The following is a 23,951-nucleotide window of genomic DNA, read 5'->3' on the forward strand; positions in this document are numbered from 1 at the left end:
CTGGCCCATACCATCAACGAACGATCTCAAAGTAACAAAAATATATGCAAACACTCACCAACGCTGTGAAATAGTGATGTGGAATATGGTTCAGCGGTTCTGTGAAAGAATCGTCCCCATTAATGACACATGCAATTTCCAAACCATCTTCTGTACATCACACCATAGGGTTTAACCCAAATGCATAAAATAAGCTTACATTCTACATCAGAAAATTAACTGTATAGATGTTACTGACAACTGAATAGCTGATTTAAATGTGGCAAACATTTGAGTTATTTTGCAGCTGACGAGATTCCTGAAAGCAATCTCAAATGCAGCACAGAAGTCCCAGAAAACATCCTACAGCACATTATAATGTATTACTTTAGAAAACAGGTAATACAAGTTCAGGTTTGGTGTATACTGGGTCATTGTACACTTCACAACATCAATAATTAAACTGATAACCACGCGATTAGACATATAACTCATGAAATGGTAGTGAATGTAAAGGCGATGGGATTGCAGGGGTGACAGAAGTGGGTATGGTCCAAGATCCAGAGCTTAATTATAACCAAGCTTACAAGGGGAAGAAATATTGTCCCTATGATTAGTAAAGAATTGACAGAGGGAGAAGCCATGGACAGGAGAACAAAAATGAATAGTGGGGATTTAATTAAGCAAGCCTCAAATATTCCTGGCCATTCAAAACTGAAAAGCATGTGATTTACAATTTGGAGACATAAGTTTATTAGATGATGAAGGGAATAGACTGTTTCTGTAGACAATTTGTTTCAAATAAATCGGTTAGAGAGGACTAGGGGTCACAATCTCAAGGCCAGATGTTAGGAGGTGGTTCTTTTCTATGAAGATAGTGGACCTGTGGAACAGGCTGCAGGCTTGTATGGTGAACGTTGATTCACTAAATTCCTTTAAGCGAGAGCTGGACCGGTTTCTGGCTGGGCGGAGATCTCCTCGTATGAAAGGTAGGTATGGTATAACATTAATCAGGACCAGAGTGGCTTCCTGGACTAGTTTTGATCTCTTAAAGGGGTTGGAGAGGAATTTTCCAGATTTTGTTTCTCTAATTGGCCTGGCTTTTTAAACTGTTTTTTCACCTCTCCCAAGGGATTGTATGGTTTTCGGGTAGGGTAGGGGTGTATATATTGTGATGCACAAGGCATCACAGTTGTATGGGACAGGCTGGATGGACCAGTGGGTCTTTTCCTGCCCGTCACTGTCGTATGTTCATATGGCGCATATTTTTTCTTCAAATCTGGAGGAGATTACAGAGATAGGGAGGGGCGAGATCATGGAGTGATCTGTAAACAAGGATGAGAATTTTAAAATCGAGGGGTTGCTTAACTGGGAGCCAATTTAGGTCAGCGAGGGGGTGCAACAGGGGAGATGGGCGAGTGGGACTTGGTACGAATTAGGACATGGGCAGCAGGGTTTTGGATGACCTCAAGTTTATGGAGGGTAGAGCTAAGAGTGCGTTGGAATAGTTAAGTGTAGAGGTAACAAAGGCATGGATGAGGGTTTCAGCAGATGAGCCGAGGCAGGGGCGGAGTCGGGCGATGTTATGGAGGTGGAAATAGACAGTTTTAGTGGTGTGCAGATGTGGTCGGAAGCTCATCTCGGGGTCAAATATGATACCAAGGTTGCAAACAGTCTGGTTCAGCCTCAAGACAGCTGCCAGGGAGAGGGACAGAGTCGGTGGCAAGGGATCAGAGTTTGTGGTGGGGACCGAAGACAATGGCTTTGGTCTTCCCACTATTTAGTTGGAGAAAATTTTTGCTCATCTTATTTATGCAGTATTAAAGATTTAGCTAAGCATTGCTTAAGTTTTTACTACATAATTAAGCATACTTGTGAATCTGCAACTTTACTGTTAAATGCACAACAAGGAATCCAGTGGATGACAAGGATGAATTATCCCAAGAAGCACCTTTACTAGCATTACACAACCAGTTAAACCAGTTACATACTTAAAAAATAGTGCATGGGAGTTCAGTGCAGCTATTTGCAGAATGGTTTCTGCATAATGGAGCACAGGAGACAAAGGAAATTACACTTCAATGAAACGGCATAGGATCACTGCTTGAAGGAGTATGAAAGAGGGAGTGGACATCTGGTATGGATGTCCACCTTCCTGGGCCCAAACAACATCTGATGTAGCAGGCATGGGAAGAAATCAGAGTAGGTCAATGCTGTTTCCCAAACTTGGAGGGCAATCATTCTCAAGAATCTTTGCCTGAGACAGTAGACTAGATTTACTAAGTAACTTGCTGTAAATCTTGTGTGCAACCATAAACTATGAACAACTCTTTCCTGTTCTTGTTCATCCTCCTTAGATAATTGCAGTGCAAGTAGATCACTGAATCCAATACTTATCATAGTCAAAATACTAAACATTCCAGCTCAGTTCTGCAGATATGTCTGCACATCCAGACAATTGGCTTGAAATGAGGTTTGGTCATAAAAAAAAATCATCAGGATGTGGGTGACACTGACAAGACTTGCATTTATTGCCCATCTTTAGTTAAAGTGATTTGATACAACTGAGTGGCTTGCTGGGCCACTTCAGAGGGCAGTTAACAGTCAACCATAGTCTGTACATGCAGAGTTGGAGGCTTGGAAAATGGCTCGTGTTCCATTTAAACACCAATTATACTAGCAATGAGGAGCTCAACAAAGCTAATGTCATGGGTTCAGTACTATAAACCCACTTTGGCCCAACACCGCTCTTCATTTTCAATATTATCCAACCACAGAGTAGGCATGCACCATAATATCATCAACAGTAATTTCCAGCATCATATGTTATATAATTAGAGATATCAGAAAAACTCTTCGTTTCATCCATATATAGATTTCTATCCTTTCATTTCTGTTAAAGCAGAACAGTTCCTTTCTGGGGGAAGAGAGGAAGTTGTGGGCTCTTTTGATGAATAGGGCTCCCTTAAATAATTGAAAATATTTCCTTCCTCAAAACAGGTATTCTTTGCTTCTCTTGTCAAAATGCAGCCTTATGGGGCCTAGATAGGTTTCACCCCCATTCGTGAAAAGGCATGTTTGGTGAAACACCCAATGACTGTCTCACTGAATTGAGTGCAATGAGTAACCAGGACCAGTAAATGTGCTGTATCCAATGCTCGCTTACAATTTCAGAGCTCACTAATGGATAGGACTGTGCACGAAGCAAGTCTATGGCCCCAATATTGACAGAGGGGCAGAATTTCAGACGGGAAACCGGAAGTCCAGGTTTCCCCAGCCCGGGTTTCCCCATACGCTGTAGGTTCCCCACCCGGAAGTCAGCCTGATTGACAGGCTTGGCTTCCAGTCGAGCGGGGAGGACTCAGAGGAGGCCACAGGAGCAGATAGGGAGCCTGCAGCTACGGGGGGGGGGGGGGGGGGGAAGCTTGGGGGGCTGGTAGGAAGCACTTCTGCTCCTCCTGGCCTACAAGCAGTGCTGTAAAGGCACTTACCTTCTCCCGGAAGCTGTTCTTGCCTCATTTCAGCTGCCGGGTTTCCAGAGGCCTGGGAAACCTGGCCGGCCATGGTTTAACCGGCAAAGCAGGTTAAATCTGAGGCTGCCAGCCTCATTAAAATAGTTAAATTACCAACCCGCCTCCTTGGAGTGGGTTGGCTGCCCGCCCCTTGTCTTGCCTCCGTTAAACCCAGACGTGGGCAGTTTGGTGGAGAATTGGGGATCCTTTGAGTTTTTTAAAATGTTAATATCTCACCTGACCCCAAACCACCGGCTTTTGGGGGTTAAAATTCACCCCCTATGAGTTTTTGTATTGCATCTGAATGTCAACTGTCACCTAGGACAGGGTACAAAGTTAATGCCTGCCGGCTAAGATAGACCTGCGAGATACATCATCCAAATAGGTCTTTTCCATCAGGCGACTTCAAAATATGATCTCTACGAAGATACTTTTTAAAAAAGTGAAAAATTGAAAACATCATTCCATCGGAAGAAAACATTCCAAGACATCTTTTTATTCTCCCTCTTTGGGGAGCAGGGAAATACTTTAGATTCCTTCCGACAGCACTGCTCCTCTTTAAAAGCTTTTCACTTGCCACAGAAGCCTCATAGCCACAGAATCTTAAGAGTACATTAATGTTATTAAGCGGTCGTGTAATTGTGGTAAAGCACCTTACAACAACCAAAGCTATTCACTGATTCATTTTGCATACAAAGTTAGGTAAATGTTTAGCTGAAGTTGTACTTGCATTTCAGACAGACCAACGTCATCATATATCCCCTCAAATGTCTGAGGGTGTTGTGTCATTCTTCTGCTAATTTCCTTAATTTCAGCAGTATCCATTTTCACAGCATTAATGTGGATGTAACCATCTGAAAAAAAAAATTCACATTTCTAGTATAGATCTCTCAGAAGCAGCACAGATTAAATATTTAATCGACCACCTAAAACAGGTCTTCAGCCCATTATATATGTTCTTTTCTTCTGGTTAATGAGGGGGGCTAACATCTATTTCAGGGCTTCTCCCAGAAATTCTTTACATTTGAAATCAGTTAAAAGCGAATCCATAAAAAAAGGTTGTGAGAATATTGAATGCATTTTCCAGAGGGCCTTGTATACAAATCCTGGGGCTGGCCTTCCACCCAGAATTTACCGGACCAGGGAGGTGCACGAGTACTACTCAATCTACGCGAAGAACGAAGAAAGAATCTGAATCAGCTAGCATTAGCTCCTGATCTGTATGAATGGTTTAGACGACATGTCAGAGGGGCCAGGAACACAACAGCTCTTAAAAAGAGGACAGCATATGTAAAAATAACCCAGAATTGAAAGAGGAATTCCTCCCCCCACCCACCCCAATAATAATTGACCTTCTTCCCAAGAGCATTTTTGTTTGATTTGTTTTATTTTATTCTTTTTCTTAATTTTTCTCCCTCCTCTCGAAAGCACCGGGGTACAATTCTCCTGGTATTGCTTCTCACTGGATTATGGCTCCCATGGCACTGACTCTCATTCTGGTACAGTCTCCCTGGCACTAACTCGCGCTGGGGCAGTCTCCCTGGCTTTGAATCTCTCTGGGGTACGATTCCCCTTGCACTGACTCGCGCTGGGGCACAGTTTCACAGGTGCCAGCCATCCCCGAGTGGCAATTCTTCATGAGTGAGCCTGAACAATGGTTGTCGAAGCAACAAAGTCAAAGCCAATCTGGTCCTCACCTGACTCCTACACACTTGCACCTTCCAGCTGCCGGTCAGGACTAGAAACCCTGGCTGATTTTTTCCACCCTCCCTAACCCAGCGGAACAGAGGCTAATTGTAGCGCCCTCTACTGCCACCCTGGCTGAGATGAACTAAATCAGCACAGAACCTTTTGTAAAGTCTGTGGGTTATATGGTGAATTAATACACAGACTACAAGAGTAACTTTAACAGGACTTTACTATTCGAAGGTCAGGGCGAATCTGCCCAATCAATCCATACACAGCACTTATATACCGGTGTGGTCACCACCGGTATTACAGTATACAGTAGCCAAGACAAAGTACTGCAACCCTTAAAATAGTTCTCATAAAGGTGGAACGTTACATACACTACAATCCTCCCTTTTTAGGTTAACAATATATACATATTCCCATTAATATAACATCTTAACATATATACAACTTTGTGTGAAACAGTTCACAGATTCAGTCTCTCTGGAGGCTTCCGGACTCTGTCCGGATAACGCCTCGGTGGTGTAGTTGTTTTCGGTGGTGTAGTAGGTTCTTCTGGCAAGGTCGATTCGGCTTGAAGGACCGTTTCAGGTTCATCGGATTCCAGTATTACCGGATCGGAGGTAGATGCTCTGGGTATCTCTGCTTCAACATTAGACGTATAGAGTTGTGGAGTAGGTTGGTCCTTTGTGGATGATTCTATGATCTGGTCAACATGGCGCCTTATTATGCTTTCACCAATGTCCACGGTATACATCAACGGTCCTAGCCTTTTTCCAATAGTTCCAGGCTGCCATTTCTCGGTACGGTAGTCCCGGGCCAAAACTTGTTGACCTATCTGAAAGGATCTAGTTGGCCTTTCATTCAAGCCTTGAAATGGCCGGTTCTCTACGTCCCTTCTGACGTTTGGCTTAATCAAATCCAGCCGGCATCTTATTCTTCTTATTGAAAAACATCATGGCGGGAGTTTGGTTTGTGACCGCATGTGTTGCATTCCTGTACGCCAACAAGAAGTTATCTACCTTATGTTGTAGATTTATGTCTTCATTACCCATGGCCTTTATGGCCTTCTTGAAGGTCTGGACAAACCGTTCAGCTAATCCATTGGTGGCGGGATGGTATGGGGCGGACGTATAGTGCTTAACCCCATTGCTTTTTAAGAACTTCCTGAATTCTTCGGACACAAATTGCGGTCCATTATCAGAACAGATCTGTTCCGGCAGCCCATTCCTGGCAAATATGGTCCTTAATACTGTGATGGTTTTTTCCGTGGTGGTGGAGGACATTTTTATTACCTCCGGCCACTTGGAGTGTGCATCCACCGCGATTAAAAACATTGATTCCATAAATGGACCAGCAAAGTCGATATGTACCCTTTGCCATGGAGATGAGGGCCACTCCCATGGATGCAGAGGCGCTTGTGGTGGCGCGTTTTGGACCTTCTGGCATCCTAGACAGCTCTTGGTTATTTCTTCGATGTCTCCATCAATACCTGGCCACCACACAAACGCTCTGGCTAGGTTCTTCATTTTCACTCCACCCAGATGCCCCTCGTGAAGCTCCTTTAGTACTTTCTGCTGGAGTTTGGGTGGAATCACCACTCTAGATCCACACGTCAAGGTTCCTCGGCACACTGACAGCTGTTCTCTTCTGTGCGAAAATGCTGGCAGCATTGGTTCGCCATGTACTGGCCATCCCTCCACCGTTAAATCGTAGACTCGTGAGAGAGTCGGGTCATTTCTTGTTTCCTTTTCGATCATGGAATTTGTTACTGGTAGACATTCCATTATGGTTGAGTGGAACATCTCCACTGGGTCCACTGTAGTCGCCTCTTCTTCCACTGGCAACGGTAGGCACGATAACCCATCAGCATTTCCATGCTGTTTGGACCTTTTGTATTCGATGTCATATTGGTGTGCCCCTAGTAGAACGGACCACCTCTGTAGCCTTTGTGCTGTCATAGTGGAAACGGCCTTGTTAGGGTTGAATATGGACACCAACGGCTGGTGGTCTGTCAGCAATGTAAACTTCTTGCCCTGCAGGTAATGATTGGATTTCTTTACTCCCCACACAAGGCTGAGAGCCTCCCTATCTATCTGAGCATAATTTCGCTCAGCGGAGGTCAATGATCGGGACGCAAATGCGACTGGCCTTTCCGAGCCATTTGGTAACTTGTGTGAGAGTACAGCTCCAATACCATAAGGGGAAGCATCACAAGCTAGACGAAGAGGTAGCGTTGGGTTGAAGTGAGCCAACACTTCCTCAGAGGTAATCAACGCCTTGCTTCTGCGAAAGGCCTTCTTACAGTCCTCGCTCCACTTCCATGGTACTTCTTTCCGCAACAGAGCATTCAGCGGATGCAGCACCGTGGATAGATTTGGCAGAAACTTATGGTAATAATTAATCAACCCCAGAAACGACCTCAACTGTGATACATTTTCCGGAGCGGGGGCCTTCACGACCGCTTCGATCTTGTCAGGTGACTTGTGCAGCCCCTCTTGGTCAATGACATGACCGCAGTACGAGATCCGTTTCTGGAAGAACTCACATTTCTGGCGATTAACTTGAAGGCCATATTCCTTCAACCTGGTGAGCACCAGTTTCAAATTTGTGAGGTGTTCCTCCTCGTCTTCTCCCGTAATCAGGATATCGTCCAAGTAACACTGAGTGCTTGGAATACCCTGTAAGACCTGCTCCATGGCCCTCTGCCAAATTGCTGGAGCCGAAGCTACTCCAAAAACCAGTCTATTATATCGATACAAGCCTCTGTGCGTGTTGATTGTGAGATACTGGCGTGACTCTTCCTCGACCTCCATCTGTAAATATGCTTGTGCCAGGTCTATCTTGGTGAAGTGTTTCCCGCCAGACAATGAAGCAAAGATATCCTCAATCCGCGGAAGCGGGTATTGTACCGTGAAGCACCAGATTAACTGGGATCTTGAAGTCTCCGCAGATGCGGACCTTCCCCGGACTTGTTACTTGATGAAGACTTCATGACGGGAACAATGGGCGTGGCCCACTCACTCCAGTCCACCTTCGACAGTACCCCTGCACATTCAAGCTCTTCCAGTTCTGCCTCCACAGCAGGTCGTATCGCGTAAGGTACCGATCTGGCTTTGAAAAATTTTGGCCTTGCATGTTCTGCAATCTTGATTTTTGCCTTAATTCCTCTCAGTGTTCCCAGTCCCTGCTGGAATACCTCTTTAGCCTCGTCCAATATTCTGGACAACCGTTCAGGTTTGACATCTTTCTTTCCGAAATCTACCGTCATTGTGTTTAGTGAGTGCCAGTCTATCTTTATTTTCCTGATCCACTCCCGTCCCAGAAGTGGTGGACCTCCCTCGGGTAGTACATATAAGTCCATTCCTTGGTGATCTTTGCCCTTGTGTCTCACCTTGACTTTTATCTTCCCGATGGGGTATACTTTATGCCCCGTGTATGTCTGCAATACTATCTCCGTATCCTGTAGGGGAATATGTTTGAATAACTTTTTGTAATCTTGTTTATTCATGACCGTCAACGCCGATCCGGTGTCCACTTCCATCTTCACTTGGACTTTTGCAATCTGCAGTGTGACCCAGATAGTTTGTCGGTCAGCTTCTTTACTCACATTGTGAATCCTCAGACTACCCAGTTCCTTGCTGTTGGGGTCTGAATCCGAATTCAGTTCATCTGGACTCTTCACAGTCACCTTATGTACCTTTCTGTACTTCTTCTGCGGTGACTTATTGTTGCTGGTCTTCTTTCCTGACCGGCATACTTTAGCTATGTGACCAAGTTTGCCACATTTTCTACATTCCTGGTTTTTAAACCAGCATTGGTTCTGGTCGTGTGTGGTCTTCCCACAACAGTAACATTTCGTTGTACCCGAAGTCATTTGATCCACACTGAGTACCGCTGTCTTCAGCTGCATTTCCGCCGTGCCTCTCGCTGCGGCTTCGTGTGATGCTGCAATAAGGACAGCCTTATCAAGTGCAAGATCGTTCTCTTCGAGCAGTCGCTTTTGTGTTCCTTCCTTCGACATCCCGCACACGAACTTGTCTCTCAGTGCCTCTGTCAGATTTACCCCAAACTGACAGTATTTTGCTAGCCTACGCAGTTCAACCAGGTACTCCGCGTTGCTTTCCTCCTTTAGTTGCGTTCTCCCGTAAAATTTAGCTCGTTCCGCTAACATCAGCGGTGTGGGGTTCACATGATCCTTCAGGACAGCAACAATATTAGCGAAAGACTGATCCGCCGGTTTAGCTGGTGATAGAAGATGCTTCAATAACCCGTATGTCTTCGCACCCATTGAGTTTAGTAAGGTTAGAGCTTTATCATAATTTGCTATCTTACTGACCTTACAATATATGTCGATGTGTTCTACATACGTGGTCCAATCTTCCACATCAGAATCGAATTCGTTGATGTTGCCACGCTTAGGCATCTTCACAATCTTCCTGAGAAACAACGAAATTTTTCTTTAACTTTTTTTTTCCAAAAATGGCGGTTTCCCGCGCTTGTCTTCTTCCCCGCCCACTTTCAAAATGGCGGTTTCCCGCTCCTGTCTTCTTCTCCGCCTACTGGTGGGAGGGGTAAGCTTTTCCCTCGGGCGACGACCGCTGGCTTTCGGGGTTCGCAGCCTGCGCACCGGCTTCAGTGCGTTCTTTGTTCCCTTTTCTCGGCAGGGCAACCGGCGCTGGGGACAACCCGTTGACGGCGAACAGTTCCAGCCGCTGGCTGAATCTCCTCGGTCTCTCTCGCTCGGCTCTGTCTCTCCCGCTCGCTCGGGCTCTGTCTCTCCCTCAGCGGCTTCCAATCGCGCCTCCCAGCCCTCTCGCAGTCCGGTCCTTTCCTCCCCCGGCTGCGGCTGGGTTCTCCGCGGTTTCTTGTTTTTATTTCTTCTCGCGCCTTACGATCCTGGTCGCAGTGCCTCGCGGCCTCGGTAGCTGCCCGGCCTTTCGCCGGTCGCGGTCGAGCTGTCTCACGACGCTGTTGCGTCTCCCAGCCCGCTTGTAGCCCGGTCTCTCACACCGGCTGCGTTCCCGCTGGTAGCCCGGTCTCTCACACCGGCTGCGTTCCCGCTTGCACCGCGGCTTCCGTGCCCCACGCTGCCCCAGTCTCAGCGCCTCTGGGCCCGACTTCTGTCCGGCTCCTATCCCCCCGACCGTGGTCGAGTTCACCGCCCTTCCTCCGTTCTTTTTTTTTTAATTTTCCCCCTACTCACAGTCAACGTGGCCGACTTGCTTCTCGTGGCTGATCGGCTCACTCACCACCGTGGCAGAAGGGACGATCACTGCCTGTTGCTGATGGAAGGCTTCGTGTCTGAATTCTTCCTTCTTCCTTGCTCTGCAGACTCGAGTCTTCTCTCAGCAGAATGAGGAGGGCGGGTGCCTCCTCTCGACGCTCGTTAACTGCTTCGGATGTATCGCTGCCGCAGGGTAAGATCGAACTCGTCGCCACTGTAAAGTCTGTGGGTTATATGGTGAATTAATACACAGACTACAAGAGTAACTTTAACAGGACTTTACTATTCGAAGGTCAGGGCGAATCTGCCCAATCAATCCTTACACAGCACTTATATACCGGTGTGGTCACCACCGGTATTACAGTATACAGTAGCCAAGACAAAGTAGTGCAACCCTTAAAATAGTTCTCTTAAAGGTGGAACGTTACATACACTACACCTTTGACCTGATTGGTCTGTCTAGCTTAGTCTGTTAGCATAATTACACTGATCGCCTCTGCTTTGAGTTCACATGAATTTAATTAAACCTTTACCTTCGACAGAAGATGGTCACGTGATCAAATGTCCACAAATATGTCTAAATAGAGTTAGCAATCCTATGCATCAGTGACTATGACACTTAAATCTGCCGACTATTACAAGCCATTACAAGGCATAGTGGTTAGCACTGTTGCCTCACAGCGCCAAGGACCCGGGTTCGAATCCGGCCTCGGGCGACTGTCTGTGTGGAGTTTGCACATTCTCCCCGTGTTTGCGTGGGTTTCCTCCGGGTGCTCCGGTTTCCTCCCACAGTCCAAAGATGTGCGGGTTAGGTTGATTGGCTATGATAAATTGACCCTTAGTGTTAGGGGGATTAAATACGTGGGGTTACGGGGATAGGGTGGGATATGTGTTGGTGTAGGGGTTACGGGGATCGGGTGGGATATGTGTCGGTGCAGGCTCGATGGGCCGAAATGGCCTCTATCTGCACTGTGGGGTTTCTGTGATTCTGTGAAGAGTCTCAGCATCAATAGACAATGAAAAAGATAGGTGCAGAGAACAAAAATCATTAGAAAAAAAATCATTTACATACAATTCCCATCTTGGGTTTTGGCCAACCAATTCCCAGTAGGACAGTCAACCATCCGTATAATTTCCACTATTTCACCCCGTTTCACTGTGAGGCCCAGTTTTCCTCCTTTTATATTCTCCTGTACATGAGCTTTAAGTATTGGAATCTCCAATCCTGTGAGCTAAACATTAACAATGAAACAAAAAATACCATTAATGTCAACGATGAAAGCAGAAGCTGAATTTCTGATGGTTTTTGAAGCATTTCAGACAAGACTTGTGTGGTGTAATAAAACTTAATAAGTGGTTATTAAGCAGTTATTAAGTGGTTAAGTCTTATATCTTCCTGTATCACCCACATTATTCTAATTAGGTTAACAAAAATCTACCCAGTATTTTTAAATTAAACAAATATTCACTATATTAAACTAGAAATTTAAGGTCAATATACTTACATACCAGAACTGCTAAGATAACACCGAGCATACAAAAAAGTCTTGAGGTGTCACCCAATGTGGAGATAATAGTTACGTTTATCAAAAAACAAATTCTGGAAATGTAGAGCAGTTCAGTCAGCATATGAAAAAGCACACAAAAGAAGAAACCAGTAAGAAAGAAAAGAACAGCAACAGAGATCCTAACTAAACTGTTGTGTATTTCCAACATTTATACTTCCATAATTTTATGTTGTTACTTATCAGTTGAAGAGAAGCAGCAAGTGAGACTAAAAAAAGTCAAACAAAAACAAAACATAAACAGAGGGGAAGAGATGGGTTAACCAGATAGGTTTGGTATTTTTTTTAAATATATTCGGTCATGGGATGGAGGCGTTGCTGGCAAGGCCAGCGTTTATTGCCCATCCCTAATTGCCCTTGCGAAGGTGGAAGTCATAAGTCTCTAGGATTGAGAAACAAAAATCTGTCAGGGGTAGATTTACAGGCAGCAGCAGTGGAAAATGCAGAAATAAAAATGAAATTTTCAAAAGTTATTTTGCTGTAAATCTGATAATTTTTCATTTTCTAATGTAACTATGTTGATTATTATTATTATAAAGCATGATGTGTAGAAGAAACCAATCCACAGGTCGAGTTGCACTGTAACGGTAAACTAATTAAAAGTGAATGAGAGACACTGATTATACTATACCCCGAACCACAATACAATAAGCTGTTACAGCAACTGCATACATTTCACTAAACCTCACAATGTCATATACATACATTGAATTTCCTCTGTAATTCTTTATCTCTTTTTTCTTTATTTTCACATTCCTTAACTTGATCCTGACGTTTGTCTTTTGTCTCTCTGTTTTGTAATTCATTTTTCTGCGCCATTTCTCTGTGTTGCTGTCCCTTTTTATTATTGGTTTCTTCTTGTGTGCTGCTTCAAATGAAAGAAAAGTGCAAGCACTAAATCAAAACGGATATTTTTAAAGGAATAAACTTCACAACTGTTCTTATTTCCAAGTAAGAAATTCTAATCACTGGGTAGCAGCACTGTATAGTGTAGTATTCAGTTATACAGTCGAGGAAGACCGCGGATTTGATGTTTAATCTCTGTTGAGTTAGCAGATCTCAATCAGGATAGAAGCAGTATATTGAATTCAGTATTTCCAAGCAAGACCTGCAAGAAAGTAGCCAGAGCTGCCCCTTCTTATTAATACACAATGACCTCTGCTGAACAGTATGCATATGTGAATGTCAGGCGAGGACAGTCTATCAAAGTATCGTACAAACAAAGGAGTGCACTAACAAATAGGGTCTGGGTAAGAAAAAATGGTAATAAGGCAAATAGGGCCATAGTACAAAAAAATGTTAAGATGTCTAAAAATGTTACAAAGACTAATCTAAAGGCACTGTATCTGAATGCACGAAGCATTCATAATAAGGTAGACAACTTAACAGCGCAAATAGATGTAAACGGATATGATATAATTGCGATTACGGAGACATGGCTGCAGGGTGACCAAGGCTGGGAGCTGAATATCCAAGGATATTCGATATTTAGGAAGGACAGGCAAAAGGGAAAAAGAGGTGGGGTGGCATTGTTAGTAAAGGATGAAATCAGAGCAATAGAGAGAAAGGATATTGGCTCAGAAAATCAAGATGTAAAATCAGTCTGGATGGAGCTAAGAAGCACCAAGGGGCAGAAAACATTGGTGGGAGTTGTCTATAGGCCTCCAAACAATAGTGGTAATGTAGGGGATGGCACCAAACAGGAAATTAGAGATGCATGTAACAAGGGTACTACAGTAATCATGGGTGACTTTAATCTACAGAAAGACTGGCCAAACCAAATTAGCAATAATACTGTGGAGGATGAATTCCTGGAGTGTGTACAAGATGTTTTTTTAGGCCAGTACATTGAGGAGCCAACTAGGGAATAGGCCATCCTAGATTGGGTATTGTGCAATGAGAAGGGGTTAATTAATAATCTTGTTGTGCAGGGTCCTTTAGGGAAGAGTGACCATAACATGATAAAACTCTTCATTAAGATGGAAAGTGAAGAAGTCCAATCCAAAACTAGGGTCCTAAATCTAAACAAAGGAAACTACGAAGGTATGAGGAGTGAGTTGGCTATGATAGATTGAGGAGCTTCATTAAAAGGCATGACGGTGGATAGGCAATGGCTAACATTTAAGGAATGAATGCATGAATTGCAAAAGTTATACATTCCTTTCTGGCGCAAAAACACAAAAGGAATAGCGGCCCAACCATGGCTAACAAAAGAAATTAAGGATAGTACTAGATTCAAAGAGGAGTCATATAAAGTTGCCAGAAAAAGTAGCAAGCCTGAGGATTGGGAGCAGTTTAGAGTTCAGCAAAAAAGGACCAAGATTGATTAAGAGGGGAAAAATAGAGTATGAGAGTAAACTTGCAAGGAACATAAAAGCGGACTGCAAAAGTTTCTACCAGTATGTAAAAAGAAAAAGATTAGTGAAGACAAATGTAGGTTCCTTAGTCAGAAACGGGAGAATTTATAACAGGGAACAAGGAAATGGCAGAGCAATTAAACAAATACTTTGGTTCTGTCTTCACGGAAGAGGACACAAATAACTTCCCAGAAATGCTAGGGAACCAAGGGTCTAGTGAGAAGGAGGAAGTAAAGGAAATTAGTATTAGTAAAAAAAAAGTGCTGGAGAAATTAATGGGACTGAAAGCCGATAAATCCCCAGGGCCTGATAATCTGCATCCCAGAGTACTAAAAGAGGTAGCCATGGAAATAGTGGATGCGTTGGTTGTCATCCTCCAAAATTCTATAGATTATGGAACAGTTCCTGCAGATTGGAGGGTGGCAAATGTAACCCAACTATTTAAAAAAGGGAGAGAAAACAGGGAACTACAGACCGGTTAGCCTAACATCAGTAGTAGGGAAAATGCTAGAGTCTATTATAAAGTATGTGATAACAGGACACTTAGAAAATATCAACGGGATTAGACAAAGTCAACATGGATTTATGAAAGGGAAATAGTGTTTGACAAGCCTACTGGAGTGTTTTGAGGATGTAACTGGCAGAATAGATAAGGGAGAACCAGTGGATGTGGTGTATTTGGATTTTCAGAAGGCCTTTGATAAAGTCCCACGTAAGAGGTTAGTGTGCAAAATTAAAGCACATGGGATTGGGGGTAGTATACTGGCATAGATTGAAAATTGGTTAACAGACAGGAAAGAGAGTAGGAATAAATGGGTCTTTTTTGGGGTGGCAGGTGGTGACTAGTGAGGTACCATGCTTGGGCCCCAGCTATTCACAATATAAAGCAATGATTTGGATGAGGGAACCAAATGTAATATTTCCCAAGTTTGCTGATGACACGAAACCAGGTGGGATTGTGAGTTGTGAGGAGGATGCAGAGGCTTCAAGGCGATTTAGACAAGTTGAGTGAGTGGGCAAAGACATGGCAGATGCAGTATAACGTGGATAAATGTGGTGTTATCCACTTCGGTAGGAAAAACAAAGGCAGAGTATTATTTAAATGGCGATAGGTTGGGAAATGTTGATGTACAGAGGGACCTGGGTGTCCTTGTACACCAGTCACTGAAAGCAAACATGCAGGTGCAGCAAGCAGTTAGGAAGTCAAATGGTATGTTGGCCTTCATTGAAAGAGGATTTGAGTACAGGAGCAAGGATGTCTTACTACAGTTATACAGGGCCTTGGTGAGACCACACCTGGAGTACTGTGTGCAGTTTTGGTCTCCTTACCTAAGAAAGGATATACTTGCCATAGAGGGAGTGCAGCGAAGGTTCACCAGACTGATTCCTGGGATGGCAGGAGTGTCTTATGAGGAGAGATTGGGTTGACTAGGCCTGTATTCACTAGAGTTTAGAAAAATGAGAGGGGATCTCATTGAAACATATAAAATTCTGACAGGGTTAGACAGACTGGATGCAGGAAGGATGTTTCCCTGGCTGGGGGGTCTAGAACAAGGGGTCACAGTCTCAGGATACAGGGTAGGACATTTAGGACTGAGATGAGGAGAAATTTCTTCAGAGGGTGGTGAACCTGTGGAATTCTCTACCATAGAAGGCTGTGGAGGCCAAGTCATTGAATATATTTAAGAAGGAGATAGATTTCTCGACACAAAAGGCATCAAGGGGTATGGGGAGAGAGCAGGAATATGGTATTGAGATAGAGGATCAGCCATGATCATATTGAATGGTGGAGCAGGCTCGAAGGGCCGAATAGCTTACTCCTGCTCCTATTTTTCTATGTTTCAAACACGCAACGTCTAACTCGTACATGAATAATGGCCACTTGGGCAAGGTACCAGAGAAATACCCATGAAAAAAAAGAGTATTTTGGTTTCATAGGACCTTTAAGAACAATTCCACCCTCAAAATAGCTTCTGCGTCTGCATGCTTCGAAAGTGGCTTCTGTTGTTTTGAATCTACATGAAAAATTGTAGAAAGATGCCAATTCCATTGATTACAACAGACATCTGTGTGAGGAAACAATTACCAGGTATCACTAGACTATTAAGCAACATCATAATTTAATCATGTTAACCTTTGCATTTGTCACTTATATTAGGTGGCGATTGACATACCTTTGTTGATGTGTTATGGAACTTGTTCAAAAGAAGTACCTCTGTCTCACATATTATCCGGTCAAAGGAGAGACAGCATTTCGAAGGATTTTATAGATATAATAAAGATCAGATACTTTTGACATCAGTTAGTTAGGGTTTTGACTTAGCCAAAACTGATAAGGTAAGACATGACTCTGTGGGCAAGGCACTCACATCATTCTGAAAAAATACTAACTGCACAATTTCCTACTCTGACATTTCCTGCTCCCCCCCCAACCACCGAATGACTTCTCATCCTCGCTGATTTCAACCTCCATCTCAATTCATCATACTCTCTCTCCTCTGAGTTCACTAGCCTCCTATCCTCCCTTAATCTCGCCCTCCATGTAAACTCCCCAACACATATTCACGGCAACACCCTCGACCTTGCCATCTCTCATAGCCTCGCTACTCCCAACGTGTCAATCGCAGATAAGGTCATCTCTGACCACTTCCTCATATCGCTCTCCACCCATATCCCCCTTCCACCCACCCCCCCCACTTATTTATTGAAGACCATAGAATCTAGCACTTATTTATCGAAAGCAAATACTAATAATACAAGTAGTTAATCAGACTAATAAATCTGGACCAAGAGACAGTTACTTGTGTACAATACTTGCATTTTACAAAATAAAGCCACTATGGTTTAGAAAGTCTAATTTAAGGATCTAGAGCTCCTGAGGTGCATCACTACTCAGATATGTGAATGTCTTCATTGTATATAGTTGGCTTCAATGTTTATGCTAGCATTTCCCAATAAATATAAAATTCCATGCCACAAGTTTAAAATAATGTATCTTGTGAAAAAGCTGATTAATCCATACCAGCATGAAAACACTGATATTTTAAGTGTCAGTGTGACCAGAATACATTAGGACAAAAATTCGGGTCTCCACGGGCGAGTACGCGCTGGGTACTCACCGTAGGCCCAACGAAAGTGCCGGTTTCGTGCATGCACTGCGCATGTGCGGAAAACCAGAACTTCCGTTCCCTTATGTTACCCCACTATTCAAAAAAGGTGGTAAAGAGAAAATGGGGAATTATAGACCGGTAAGCCTGACATTGGTAGTGGGGAAAATGCTAGAGTCCATCATAAAAGATATAATAGCAGAGCACTTGGAAAACAGTGACAGGATCGGACAAAGTCAACATGGATTTACAAAAGGTAAATCGTGCTCGAGTAATCTACTGGAATTTTTTGAGGATGTAACTGGTAAAATAGATAAGGGAGAACCAGTGGATGTGGTGTATTTGGACTTTCAGAATGCTTTCGATAAGGTCCCACATAAGAGATTAGCGTGTATAGTTAAGGCACATGGGATTGGGGGCAAGGTACTGATTTGGATAGAGAACTGGTTGGCAGACAGGAAGCAAAGAGTTGGAATAAACGGGTCTTTTTCAGAGTGGCAGGCAGTGACTAGTGGTGTACCGCAGGGATTGGTCCTAGGACCCCAGCTATTCACAATGGGGGAGAAATTGAGTGTAGCCCCGTTTGGGGCGCCAGCCTCGCCAGGGCGCTAAAAGTAGCGCCCTGGAAACATTTGCGCCCGCCCACCGGAAATTGAGTGGTAGCGCCCCAAAGGGAAGCGCGGCGCTACTGGAGGTGCCCCGCATCACTCTAGGGGCGCTGCGGCTGAATATCGTTGCGCAACATGCCGCAGCGCCACACGTTGCAGCACGTCACGCTGCGGTACTGCAGGCCTTCCTCCCTTTCTTAAAGCGGAGGGGCCTTGTGCAGTGCGATCTGGGGCCCGCGAGGATCGGGAGTGCAGGCAAGAGAGCCCGGCACCGAAGAGAAGTGCCGGGCACTTGGAACGCAGCTGGCACTCCGCGGGGAGGGGGGTTCAGGAGGCCGGGGACGGGAGCGCAGGCAGGTGCTGGCAGGCGGCCAACAACAAAAATGGCCACCCCGCACCTCTCCTTTAATTTGCGTCTCCCCGGCCGCAGGTAGGCCCCCCTGAACCGGTTGGACATAGCGTCCAGCGGTAAATCAGGGGGCGCTGCCAAATATCACGGCTGGCGCGTCAGCGGGGCGCTGCGCACACTGATGACGTCATCAGTAGCGGCGCAGCGCTAACTGTTAGCGCCACCACTAATGTCCCGTGGAATTTAGTGGGAGGCGTGGACAGTGCCGCGCCCGGGTGCCAGTTGGCTCTTAAGGCGCTAACGGGTGGCGCAACCTACTGAATTTCTCCCGCAATATATATTAATGATTTGGATGAGGGAACTAGATGTAATATCTCCAAGTTTGCAGATGACACAAAGCTGGGTGGGCGTGTGTGCTGTGAGGAGGATGCAGAGAAACTCCAGTATGATTTGGACAGGTTGGGTGATTGGCCAGATGCATGGCAGATAATGTGGATAAATGTGAGGTTATCCACTTTGGTGGCAAAAACAGGAAGGCAGATTATTATCTGAACGGCAATAGATTGGGAGAAGGGGAAATGCAATGAGACCTGGGTGTCCTTGTGCACCAGTCGCTGAAGGTAAGCATGCAGGTGCAGCAGGTGGTTAAGAAAGTAAATGGTATGTTGGCCTTCGTAGCAAGAGGGTTCGAGTACAGGAACAAGGATGTCTTGCTGCAGTTGTAAAGGGCCTTGGTGAGACCACACCTTGAGTAGTGTGTGCAGTTTTGGTCGCCTTATCTGAGGAAGGATGTTCTTGCCATGGAGGGAGTGCAGCGAAGATTCACCAGACTGATACCTGGGATGGCAGGAATGACGCACGAGGAGATATTGGATCGATTGGGCTTATACTCGCTGGAGTTTAGAAGAATGAGAGGGGATCTCATTGAAACTTATAAAATTCTAACAGGACTAGACAGACTAGATGCAGGAAGGATGTTCCCGATGGCCAGGGAGTCCAGAATCAGGGGTAACAGTCTAAAGATAAGGGGTAAGCCATTTAGGACAGAGATGAGGAGGAATTTCTTCACCCAGAGAGTGGTGAACCTGTGGAATTCTCTACCACAGAAGGCAGTTGAGGCCAATTCATTAAATATATCAAAGAAGGAGTTAGATATCTTTCTTAAGGCTAAAGGGATCAAGGGATATGGGGAGAAGGCAGGGACAGGGTACTGAATTTGGATGATCAGCCATGATCTCATTGAATGGCGGAGCAGGCTCGAGGGGCCGAATGGCCTACTCCTGCTCCTATCTTCTATGTTTCTATGTTTGGAAGGGGTTCACAGGTCGAACGCGTGCGTCGGAGAGGCAGCGCGTACGCCTGGAACTTCCATTTTTTTTTTTGCAGGTTTTTCCGGGAGGGTAATTCTCCAGCAGCTACGCTTTTAAAAAGCAGTCGCAAGGCCTGATTTTAACAAGGTAAGTGGTGAATTAAGTAAAATTAAAACATTTTTTCCACAGGTTTATTATTTTTAAATACTTTAAAGAAAGTTAAGTTTATTTTTAGCCCCATTAAAAACTGGAATGAACTTTTTCAAAAATTTAAATTATTGTTTAAAATAGTTATTTTATGTAATTTATAGTTATTTTAAAAATGTGATTAAAAAAAAATTATTTGAAGTTTTAGTTATGTTTTGGGGCCGATCTCTATTTCATAGATTTGACAGGTCTTCCTGTCAAATCTATGAATAGAGATTCCCTGCTACGATTGGCTCTCCATGGCCCACATGATCCCAGGGGACGCTTCGAACTAACTGCGCCCCTGGGATACGCAAGCACTGCACGTTGGCAGTTGGAGCAGGCCCAGGATCGGAATCCCACAACACAACGGCCGGCGCGCTAGGCAAGTGCAGGTCGGGGGCTTGTACCCGCGGGAAGCCTACGACCCGAATTTCTGGCCAATTGTCTTCTTGATAAGTGAAATCACACTGCTTCTAATCTACCATAACTTGTGTTTCAATGTACTTGGAATAGAGGAGTTGGAACAAGTGAATCATGGCTAATTGTGAAAGTAACCCTTGGACTTTCCTTTATACCGTCTATAAAAAGTTAAATGATAACACTGTAATGATGAAGGAAGAATAAGTAAGGTTTCTTAATATATTAAACATTCTACCAGGACACACTAGATAGATAGCTGTCGGGAGCAATGTTCCCTCTAAATTTTCTTTGTACTGGGTGGGCTACAAACTCCTCTGAGCACTACTTGTTTTGTCCATGGGCAGGCTTACATTTTGAAAGTCACAGGAGTGATTTTTCCTCTGCATAACCCAGGAATAGTAAGCACAGTTGTAGTTTCCTTATTGTTGTCTGGTTAAGATCAACTAAGTTAGCACACATACAGGGATCAAATCTGACTGATTCAAATCTAGTTATGGATTATTGTTTCAATCTCTTGCTCATGGTGATAGACGGGATGCTGTACATTTGATAACTAAACCTTAAAAATCCTGAACCTAAGGTCATATCAAGAATATATTACAGTTTAAATGAAAAATCCCTGCTAGGTCAGTCAATAACTCCTAATGTTGATTAGAGCATGCTCATTTTAATAAGATACATTAAAATGGGTCCTTTTTTAAATCAAAGGGAGTGAGATTTGACAGGTCTACCAAGGCTGTATTTTAATTTTTCCAGCATAACTATTATCTAGTTTTGCGCAGTCCTTTTTAATTTTTAAACTGGTTGATTCATTGTTTTTTGTGGGAAACAAAATGCTGGTTGGATAGATATCTTGTATAGAAACAGTGGCCATGACTGAAGACCGATTGTTCTACATTATTATAATATCCCCCTTCCACTTGTTGCAATACATTAAAAAATTATTTCAGGAAACCAAACTGCACATTGAAATAGAAAAACAGAATTGAATTTTTTCTAATTTTTTGGAACTCTGAACTACTGTTCCTTTAGTTGGGATATTGGAACAGTGCAAGTCACAGGATTATCCACAGACATCAATCTTAACCTTCTCCTTCCACCCATACCCACGCCATCTCAAACAATGGATTTGGCTCTGTGTGTACAGACAGACAAAAGAGGTAGGATGCCTTGAAACCAATATGTGAGGGACTTCACAGCCAAGTCTGATCCTGTCCTCACCCAACATCCACATGTACACAATTTCAAGCAAGGTCACCAGCTTAGAATCAGAGCAGGAACCCTACCTGTTTATTCAGTCCCTAAACCCAATCATCATCCCTCTAACCTCCACCCCAATTGAGATCAGCTAACTCGCAGTATCCATAGACTGAAACCAGGAGCTTTTTGATCTGTATGGCTTAGCACCATACTATCGAATGCAAAAACATTTACCCATTGAGATACTGGGAGGATGGGGTCGACCATGATTGAGCTATATAAATATCGCAGAATAGAATGCTAGAGCAGTACACTTGCTCTGTATTAACACAAAACCATAGTACACCATTTACCCGAAGACAAAAAAAGTAGTACATTACCTTCAACCAAAGAAAAGATCAGATTGTTAACAAAACATTCTCAAGCAAAGTCCTCAATAACTGTGTTCTCAAATTACACTAAACAATAAAGTTGTAACCAGAGATAACCAGGTTAGCATTTAAATCCTCTCAAACATTATGGTGTTAGTATTTTTTTAAATAAATACTAGTCAATCTCCATGGGGAGTCAAGATCAAGAGTTGTCTTCATGTAAAGCAGGGGTAGAGGATGGGGAATAATTGGACCAGGGCATGCAGACATAATTCAGTCCCCATTTTAAAATCATACAAATGTCATCCTTATTTTTGAAGTTCCATTATGTCTACATTTATAATGGAAACTGCCTATATAAACTTGTCAGTGTAATTACACCCTCCTACCAATGGTGCTGCTACACTCCTTCCAATGGGAAGAGGAAAGTATAATTGCACCGTGACAAGTTTACATAGACATTTTCCATTGTAGACATAGGAACTTATAATGGAAAAGTTGACAGGAAGTACACATATTCTTTTAAATATGCTGCAGATAAGACATCAAAATGATTAGAATACACCAGGATAAGGTCTTATTAGATTATGAAATTACACTCCTGCGTGAAATCCCAAAAACATGAAAAAAAGCATCATTTTCTTCAAAACTATGTGCAGAAAAAGCACGGAACTGAAATTCCTCTGCATTATTTTAATGCATTGGTTAGCATCACAGAAATCACAGAAACCCCACAGTGCAGATAGAGGCCATTTCGGCCCATCGAGCCTGCACCGACACATATCCCACCCGATCCCCGTAACCCCTACACCAACACATATCCCACCCTATCCCTGTAACCCCACGTATTTAATCCCCCTAACACTAAGGGTCAATTTATCATAGCCAATCAACCTAACAAGCACATCTTTGGGCTGTGGGAGGAAACCGGAGCACCTGGAGGAAACCCACGCAAACACGGGGAGAATGTGCAAACTCCACACAGTTGTTTACATTAAATTCTTGTGTGCACTATTTAAATGAGGTTGATAATTCACATGTAAGAAATAATTTCATTAAAATAGCCCATACAGGAATTTGACGCAGACATGTATAGAGTACATTAAAAATAGTACTGGGAGGAATTTCAAACCACGTGCCTCTGGCTAACCTCAATTACCAACACTCTCAACAACTGTTTGATTGCAACAGGAGCAGCAATGTTGTGAACTGAGGCTAGCAAAAAAGGATGTCATGCTTTGGTTCCTAGCAATGGAAACGAGTTGCTTCAAAGTGCTAGCCATTGCCTGGTGAGCTAGGTTTCTGACGTTTTAAGTTTAATCAAGGGAATGCTGCACTAATTGTGAATTGGAATTTTTGTCACAATGGAGGGTGTTTTATCATCAAACAAATAACTTCATTGTTTTAAAATATCTGTGAAGACTTAAGGGGATATTTTAACGTCCACCTACCCACTGGGAACAATGCGGGTGGGGAGATAAGATGACGTGGAAGTGTGCACTGTGTTCCTAATGTGTTCCTACCCCTCACAGTTTTAAATAAGCCTGAAATCAGGCACGGGAAGGCCGATCACCCCAGAAGAGCAGGGGCCTAATTTAAATGGCAATGTTTGGTGATGTCAGAGTCATAACAGCACAGAAGGAGGCCATTCGGCCCATCGAGTGCGTGCCGGCTCTCTGTAGAGCAATCCAGTCAGTCGCATTCCCCCGCTCTATCCCCGTCGCCCTGAAAGTTTAGTTCCCTCAAGTGCCTATCCAGTCTCCCCTTGAAAACATTGAGTGTCTTTGCTTCCACCACTTCCGTCGACAACGAATTCCAGGTCATCACCATTCGCTGCGTAAAAAAGATTTTCCTCACATCCCCCTGTATCTCTTGCCCAAAACCTTAAATCTGTGTCCCATAGTCCTTGTACCATCAACTAGTGGGAACAGCCTTTCCTTGTCTAGCCTATCCAAACCCATCAGAATCTTGTACACCTCTTTCAAATCACCCCTCAACCTCCTTTGCTCTAATGAAAACAAATCCAGCTTCTCCAACCTGTCCTTGTAGCTAAGATTCCCCATCC

The 23,951-nt window shown here is 43.9% G+C and overlaps 1 protein-coding gene across 8 annotated transcripts in view; it reads right to left on the reverse strand.

Annotated features, from left to right (window-relative positions):
- The window catches only part of LOC147122081 (uncharacterized), a 144,749-nt gene that overhangs the window by 65,275 nt on the left and 55,523 nt on the right, over nucleotides 1-23,951 (reverse strand). For 4 of the 8 annotated variants that reach the window (XM_085982814.1, XM_085982812.1, XM_085982816.1 and 1 more), the window contains exons 4-7: nucleotides 12,681-12,843; nucleotides 11,483-11,642; nucleotides 4,222-4,345; nucleotides 59-99 (exon numbers count right to left, since the gene is read on the reverse strand). In XM_085982814.1, the coding sequence (XP_085838940.1) occupies nucleotides 59-99; nucleotides 4,222-4,345; nucleotides 11,483-11,642; nucleotides 12,681-12,843 (488 nt within the window). Of the gene's footprint in view, nucleotides 1-58; nucleotides 100-4,221; nucleotides 4,346-11,482; nucleotides 11,643-11,919; nucleotides 12,011-12,680; nucleotides 12,844-23,951 lie in introns of all 8 variants that reach the window. The other 4 variants (XM_085982815.1, XM_085982813.1, XM_085982819.1 and 1 more) reach the window with 3 other exon arrangements.

This window comes from Somniosus microcephalus, chromosome 3, assembly GCF_052327205.1.
Source record: "Somniosus microcephalus isolate GS21.2 chromosome 3, FLI_Smic_1.0, whole genome shotgun sequence".
In the NCBI taxonomy this organism is placed as follows: domain Eukaryota; kingdom Metazoa; phylum Chordata; class Chondrichthyes; order Squaliformes; family Somniosidae; genus Somniosus; species Somniosus microcephalus.